The sequence below is a fragment of the Carlito syrichta genome, unplaced genomic scaffold (assembly GCF_000164805.1).
Source record: "Carlito syrichta isolate Samal-C Ts95f unplaced genomic scaffold, Tarsius_syrichta-2.0.1 Scaffold169581, whole genome shotgun sequence".
Taxonomy (NCBI): domain Eukaryota; kingdom Metazoa; phylum Chordata; class Mammalia; order Primates; family Tarsiidae; genus Carlito; species Carlito syrichta.
Genome location: NW_007113677.1, coordinates 3,394 through 10,330, shown reverse-complemented (window position 1 = coordinate 10,330; position 6,937 = coordinate 3,394). Strand labels below are relative to the sequence as shown.

The 6,937-nt window shown below is 52.3% G+C and overlaps 1 protein-coding gene and 1 non-coding gene across 2 annotated transcripts; both read left to right on the top strand.

Moving 5' to 3' along the window:
* Window positions 1-4: 4 nt before the first annotated feature.
* Window positions 5-5,644, top strand: CUNH17orf98 (chromosome unknown C17orf98 homolog; the record flags this gene model as incomplete). The annotated part of the gene is made up of 3 exons (XM_008051308.1): window positions 5-94; window positions 3,776-3,875; window positions 5,392-5,644. Coding segments are annotated over 3 exons (348 nt in total), but the record flags the coding sequence as incomplete, so codon positions are not given.
* A 1,006-nt stretch (window positions 5,645-6,650) lies between these two features.
* On the top strand, window positions 6,651-6,722 carry TRNAC-GCA. Its single transcript has one exon. It is a non-coding gene; the product is annotated as a tRNA-Cys (tRNA).
* Window positions 6,723-6,937: the final 215 nt, after the last annotated feature.

The following is a 6,937-nucleotide window of genomic DNA, read 5'->3' as shown; positions in this document are numbered from 1 at the left end:
GGCGATCCCGCCCTACAACGCGCAGCAGGACTGCCACGCCCGCGGCTACTTCCGCAGCCCCGTGGTCCCGCCCGTCTTGCGGAGAACGGATCAGGTAGGGGAGGTCCTGGGGGGCCCCGCGCCCCTCACCCCGCCGCCCTCGCCACGCGGGAGCTGCCCCCACTCCCACCCCCTCGGTTTTCTGTGTGGTCGTTTTTGTTGTCGGCTTTTGAGTCGGAGTTTCGCCCCGTCGCCCCGACTGGAGCGCAGGGGCCGCTCCCGGCCACCGCAGCCTCGACCCGCTGGGCTCCGGCGATCCTTCCGCCTCAGCCTTCCGAGGAGCCGGAATTACAGGCCTGCGCTACCACGCCCGGCTGGTTTTTTGATTTGTTGTAGAGATGAGGTCTCGCTGCCCAGGCGGGTCTCGAACCCGCGGGCTCAGGCCATCCACTCACCTCAGCCTCCGGATTACAGGCTGAGCCACCGAGCCCGGCATCTGTGTTCTTTGTGAATGGGGGTGAGGGTGGTCTTGAACTCCTGGGCTCTAGGGGTCCGGGTGAGGGTGGTCTTGAACTCCTGGGCTCTAGGGGTCCGCTTGCCTTGGTCTCCCCAAGTGCTGAGAGCCTTGAGCCTCCGCGCCCGACATCCCTCAGTTTCCTTCCCTCCTTCTGAGCCAGAGTCTCACACTCTGTTGCCCAGGCTAGAGTGCAGCGGCACGTTCATGGCCTACTCCAGCAATCCTTCTGCTTCAGCCTTCCAAGTAGCAGGTACCACAGGCCTGCGCCACCACACCCAGCTCATTTTCGATTTATTGTAGAGATGATGTCTCGCCAAGTTTCCCAGGCTGATCTCAAACCCCTAGGCTCAGGCAATCCTCTCTCTTCCACTGTCCAAAGTGTTGGGATTACAGGCATGAGCCACTGCGCCCAGTCTTTTCTTTTTTTTTCAGTTGGAGTCACACTCCAGTGCCCAGGATGGAGCACAGTGGCACGCTCACAGCCACCCCAGCGTCAAGGTACTGGGCTCAGGCGATCCTTCCAGCTCAGTCCAAGTAGCCAGAACTACAGGCGTGTGCCACCACACCTGACTGATTTTTAAAAATTTATTGTAGACAATTTTTTGATTTGTTGTAGAGTTGAGGTTTCACCAAGTTGCCCAGGCTGTTCTCCAACCCGTGGACTCAGTCAGTTCTCTCACTTTGACTTCCCAAAGTGCTGGGATTACAGGCTTGAGCCATTGTGCCCAGCTTCTTTTCTTTCAAAAGTGATTTTATTTTAACCCTTTCACTTCTTTTTTGTCTTGGCAAACATGTAGGGTTTTTCACTTTATAGGGACTTTCTGCATGCATAGATCCCTCAGTTTTCTAATTGGTCTAGGAACTGGAGGACATGGATGATGTGTGTTGGGTGCAAGCTCACTGAGCCCACAGAACGGCCTTCCAGCCCTGAATTTGAGAACAGACTCATTTCTGCAAGGCTAGAGGATGGGACTCAGAGCCCTCCTCTCTCTTTTTTTTTTTTTTTTTTTGAGTTGAAGCCTCACTCTGTCGCCCAGACTGGAGTGCAGTGGCCGCTCCCGAACAGCGCAGCCTCGACCTGCTGGGCTCCGGCAATCCTTCTGCCTCAGCCTTCCGAGTAGCTGAAACGACAGGCGCGCGCTACCACGCCCAGCTGATTTTTGATTTATTGTAGAGATGAGGTCTTGCCAAGTTCCCCAGGCGGATCTCGAACCCGCGGGCTCAGGCAATCCACTCACCTCAGCCTCCCAAAGTGCTGGGATGGCAGGCATGGACCACTGGCCCCAGCCTCATCAAATATATTAAATTGCTGGGTGCGGTGGCAAGCCCGGCTGAGCTCTCCGCTCTTAAAACTAGTAGGTTTCATTGTCCTTTGTGATGTCACAGACCCAGCCTTTAGGGTGACCTCATGCTGCAAGTTGCTAAATAGACAAAAATTCATGTGCTCTCAGTGAGTGAGACAAAGGGCAGGCCAGGTGCCTTCAGTTCTGTGATGTCATAGCTGCCAGGCGTGGGCCCACTCTTGGGGACCTGAGCGCTGAAGAGAAGGAACCCTCCTAAACCCCTGTAGCCCTCAGTGCCTCCTCTCGGCCTTTTCCCTCCTAGGTGTGCTGGCCTACTCCGGGATTGAAGATTCTAATCTAAGACTATTTGCTGATGGTCCCATTCCCCCCTCAATGCTTTGCCTCCAGCATTTGTGTTTATAGATGTCAGTGGTGTGGGCAAGAGAAAGGAGGCATTGTGGGGTTACCCTGTGAAGGGATCTTGGAGTTTTTTGTGGTCCCAGAATGTGTGCACATATGTGTGCACTGCATGTATATGGACATGCATCTGTGTCTACTCATGCAACTGTTGTAACAGAAAGAGCCAGAGACTGGGGGTAAAAAAAAAAAAAAAAAAAAAAGGAAAGTATTTGGGGCCGGATGCTGGTGGCTCATGCCTGTAATTCCAGAATTTTGGGAGGCCGAGGCAGGAGAATTTCCTGAGTCCAGGGATTCGAGGCCAGCATGGGCAACTTGGAGAGATCTCATCTCTACAGTAAATCAAAAAATTAGATGGGTGTGGTGTCGCCTGCCTGTAGTCCCAGCTACTTGGGAAGCTGAGGCGGAAGGATCACCTGAGCCCAGTAGCAGTGAGCCTGCCACTGCATTCGAGGGAAACTCTGACTCAGTCAATCACTTGAGTATTTATTTAGAGTCTCACTCTGTCACCCAGGCTGGAGTGCGGTGCCACGCTCATGGCCACTGCAGCCTCCACCTGCTGGGCTCAGGATCCTGCATTTGAATTTTCAAAAGCTGGAAAGTAGGTGGGCACAGTGACTCATGCCTGTAATCCCAGCACTTCGGGAGGCCAAGGTGGGAGGATGGATTGAGCCTAGGAGTTTGAGTCTAGCCCGGGTAACATAGCAAGAGCTCATCTCTATCTTCTCTACACACACACACACACACACACACACACACACACACATAAAATTAAGCTTTAAAATAAAAGCTTGAAAATTATTTGGTGCACATGTTTTGGAAAATTTATGTTTAATTTCTGTTTTGAGTCATAGCCTCACTCTGCTTCCCAGGTTGGAGTGCAGTGGCGTGATCACGATGATCATGTCTCATGGCAACCTTGACCTCCTGGGCTCAGGCGATCCTTCCACCTCAGCCTCCCAAGTAGGTGGGACTATAGGCATGTGCCACACCTGACTATTTAAAAAAATTTTTTTGTAGAGATGAGATCTGGCTATGTTGCCCAGGCTGGTCTCAAATTCCTGGGCTCAGGCGATCCTCTCACCTAGCCTCCCAAAGTGCTGGGATGGCAGGCATGGACCACTGGCCCCAGCCTCATCAAATATATTAAATTGCTGGGTGCGGTGGCTCAAGCCTGTCATCCCAGTACTTTGGGAGGCCAAGGCGAGATGATTGCCTGAGTTCAGGGGTTTGAGACCAACCTGGGGAACTTGGTAAGCCCTCGTCTCTACAATAAATCAAAAAATTAGCCGGGCATGGTGGCATGCACCTGTAGTTCCAGCTACTTGGAAGGCTGAGGCAGAAGGATCGCTGGAGCCTGCAGGTCGAGGCTACGGGTGCTGTGAATGTGCCACTGCATTCCAGCTTGGGTGACAGAGTGAGACTCCAACTCAATATATATATATATATGTATATATAAAGTTTGTCTGCCTAGTTACCTTAGGCACCGACCTCTTCTCGCAATCCCAGGGTAGTGTGCTCTGTGGGTCTCTCCCGCCTAGTGACTGACAGTCTTTGGCATTTTCTCCCTCACTTTCAGGATCACGGCGGCACAGGAAGGGATGGCTGGATAGTAGATTATATCCACATCTTCGGGCAAGGACAGAGATACCTCAACAGGAGAAACTGGGCAGGGGCAGGCAAGTGCCACCTCCACGTCCAGTCTCATGGTGGCTTCACCGAGGAGGAGGAGTGTACAGCCCACAATTCAGAGAAAGAGGCTGGGTCACAGAGAAGCCTGGCTGGGGGAGGGAGGCCGAGTGGACTGCTTCCTTCCAGACTTTCTTCTCCTGCGTGAGCTGATGGTACTACGGTGCTCCTTAATCTTCAGTTACTGAGTACCTACTGTATGTCAGGCACTTTTTTTTGTTTTGTTTTGTTTTTTGAGTTGGAGTCTCACTCTGTCGCCCAGACTGGAGTGCAGTGGCTGCTCCCGGCCACCACAGCCTCGACCTGCTGGGCTCCGGTGATCCTTCCGCCTCAGCCTTCCAAGCAGCTGGAACTACAGGCGTGCGCTACCACGCCCAGCTAATTTTTGATTTATTGTAGAGATGAGGTCTCGCCAAATTGCCCAGGCGGGTCTCGAACCTGCAGGGTCAGGCAATCCACTCAACTCAGCCTCCCAAAGGCTCAGGATTACAGGCTGAGCCACTGAGCCCAGCTTGTCAGGCACTTTTTATCCTCAATCTCCATGTTACCGTTGGGGAAACTGAGCCTTGAGTTAAAGTGATTTGCCGAGAAGGAGGCCTGGTGCGGTGGCGCATGCTTGTAATCCCAGCACTTTGGGAGGCTGAGGCAGGAGAATCGCTTGAGGCCAGGAATTCGAGACCAGCTTGGGCAACAAAGTGAGACCTTGTCTCTACAAAAAAAAAACAAAACAAAAAATTAGCTGGGTGTGGTGGCGCATGCTTGTAGTCCCAGCTACTTGGGAGGGTGAGGCAGAAAGATCTCCTGAACCCAGAAGGCTGAGGCTGTGGTGAGCTTTGATTATACCACTGCACTCCAGCCTGGACAACAGAGTGAGACTCCAACTCAAAATGAAATTTTAAAGAAAGTGATTTGCTGAGAAGGGCGGGGTTGGCTTGAAATTCTACCCTTTCAGCTTCTAAAGTCTGTGTTCCTCTCACTGACTCCCAAGAAGCGCTATCCTGCTCATTTTCTAGGCCCAATTTAGCAACAACGGGAAAGGGAGAATTGGGAGATATTTTTCTGGCAGGGTGCACCCTCCTCCCATCCCAACTTTGCTGACCTCAGCCACACTCTGGTCCCATGATCCTTTGCACCATTTGACTGAATTGATCTCATCCATTTTCTCCGGATGTGTCAGAGGCAAGGGTAGGTTATTCTCAATTCCCCTGGGAGATAAGGCAAAAGTTTCGGCCAAGCCCAGAAGTTTCTGGCCCTTCCTGTTCCAGCATATTCCCTTCACACTCACTCCTAGTGCAGGGTCTGGTTTCTAAGAAGCTTTCTTCCCTAGGACCTCACCTGCCCTTGGCTTTTCAGCCCGGAGGCTCAGGACACGTGAGGATAGAGTGTTCAGCTATGGGCATGGGGTGCGCAGTGCCCACGCCAGGATTGGCATCCCATGCTAGCCCTAGGGGAGGGGGGAAGGTAAGGGGGAGGATGTGGACTCAGGCGTCCATCCTTGCCCCCAAGGGCATTCTCTCCAGCAGGTGACCGGGCACAGCCACTACAACACTGACCTGAAACCGGCCAGTGGGTTCAACGGTCGGTTCGGGTACCGCCGGAACACCCCGGCCCTGCGCCAGCACCCATCCGTCTTTGGAGAGGTCACTCACTTCCCTCTCTTCTGACAGCATGTCTTCCCTCGCAGCCCTCGACCTGAATTTCTAAGACAGATGTTTAGATGAACTCTCGATGTTATTTTACATACAAAAAAAGTTGTGTCTCCCAGTGTGCTGTTTCTTCGGGGGATGTGGGGGGGGGGTGTGGTGGGGGGGAGGCAAGTCAGTCTTTCCACACCTCAGAAAGGAGGTGAGAGCAGAGAGGGCCCCTCAGACCTTTGCCCTGTGCTCTGTGCTTGAAGGGAGAGGCCTCAGTTTCCCCCTGCTGGTGTGATAAGAAGAAACATACAAGCCCAGTGCAATCGCTCATGTCCATAATCCCAGCACTTTGGGAGACAGAGACGAGAAGATTGCCTGAACTCAGGGGATCCGAGACCAGCCTGAGCAACACAGCGAGACCTTGTCTCTACAATAAATCAAAAAAATTGGCTGGGTGTGGTGGTGCATGCCTGTGGTTCCAGCTATTTGGAAGCCTGAGGCAGAAGGATCACCTGCCCAGCAGGTCAAGGCTGTGGTGGCCGTGAGCATGCCATAGTACTCCAGCCTAGGTGACAGAGTGAGACTGCAACTCAAAACAAACAAACAACAAAAAAAGGAAACATATAACTCAGCCCTCAACAATGCACTTACCCAGGTGTGGCAGGGCCCTGGTCGCTGCTGGCTACTGTTTCCATCAGGAGCAGAGCTGGCAGTGCCTCTGCAGGGATTGGCACTGGTTGCCCTGAGGATCTCCTGATTTCCTGACAGAGGCATCCGAGTCAAAGAACTGGCATCTTCCTTCTCCTTTCCACTCTTGATTTCTTAAGAGGTAGGGGCTGGACAAAACAGTATCGGGTGCTTTTTAGCCAAGGATTCTGGCACAGTAACACTGTTTGTGGATGTTTTGTCTATTTATGCTATGTTGGTTTCCTTTTTGCTGGATTCTAGGATGTCATTTTTCAAGTGTTCCCACTTAGTTTATTGGTGGCCAGGAGAAAAGCCAAAGCAGAAGATAGCTACCAGAGAGGGCGGGGCTTTACAATACAAAGTATTCCAGGACTCTAGTGTGGGTGGAACCTGTTTGTACTGAGTCACTATAAGTGGACAAGGGAGTGACCTCCAAGAGGCTAGGGGGGTATAGCTCAGGGGTAGAGCATTTGACTGCAGATCAAGAGGTCCCCGGTTCAAATCCGGGTGCCCCCTCCTCTTTTAACTTTTTTTCATTTCCATTTATGAGTAAATACTGGCAGCAACAGTGTCACTAGAGCGGACAATTATATTTCAGCTCATCCTCGTTCTGAAATACTAGATCCTCCCACATTCCAAGTGATCAACCACTAGGACAAAGCCTCAGCAGGACTCCCAGGGACTTAAGGCAAAGTCCTGGCTGGGTGTGGTGACTCACACCTGTAATCCCA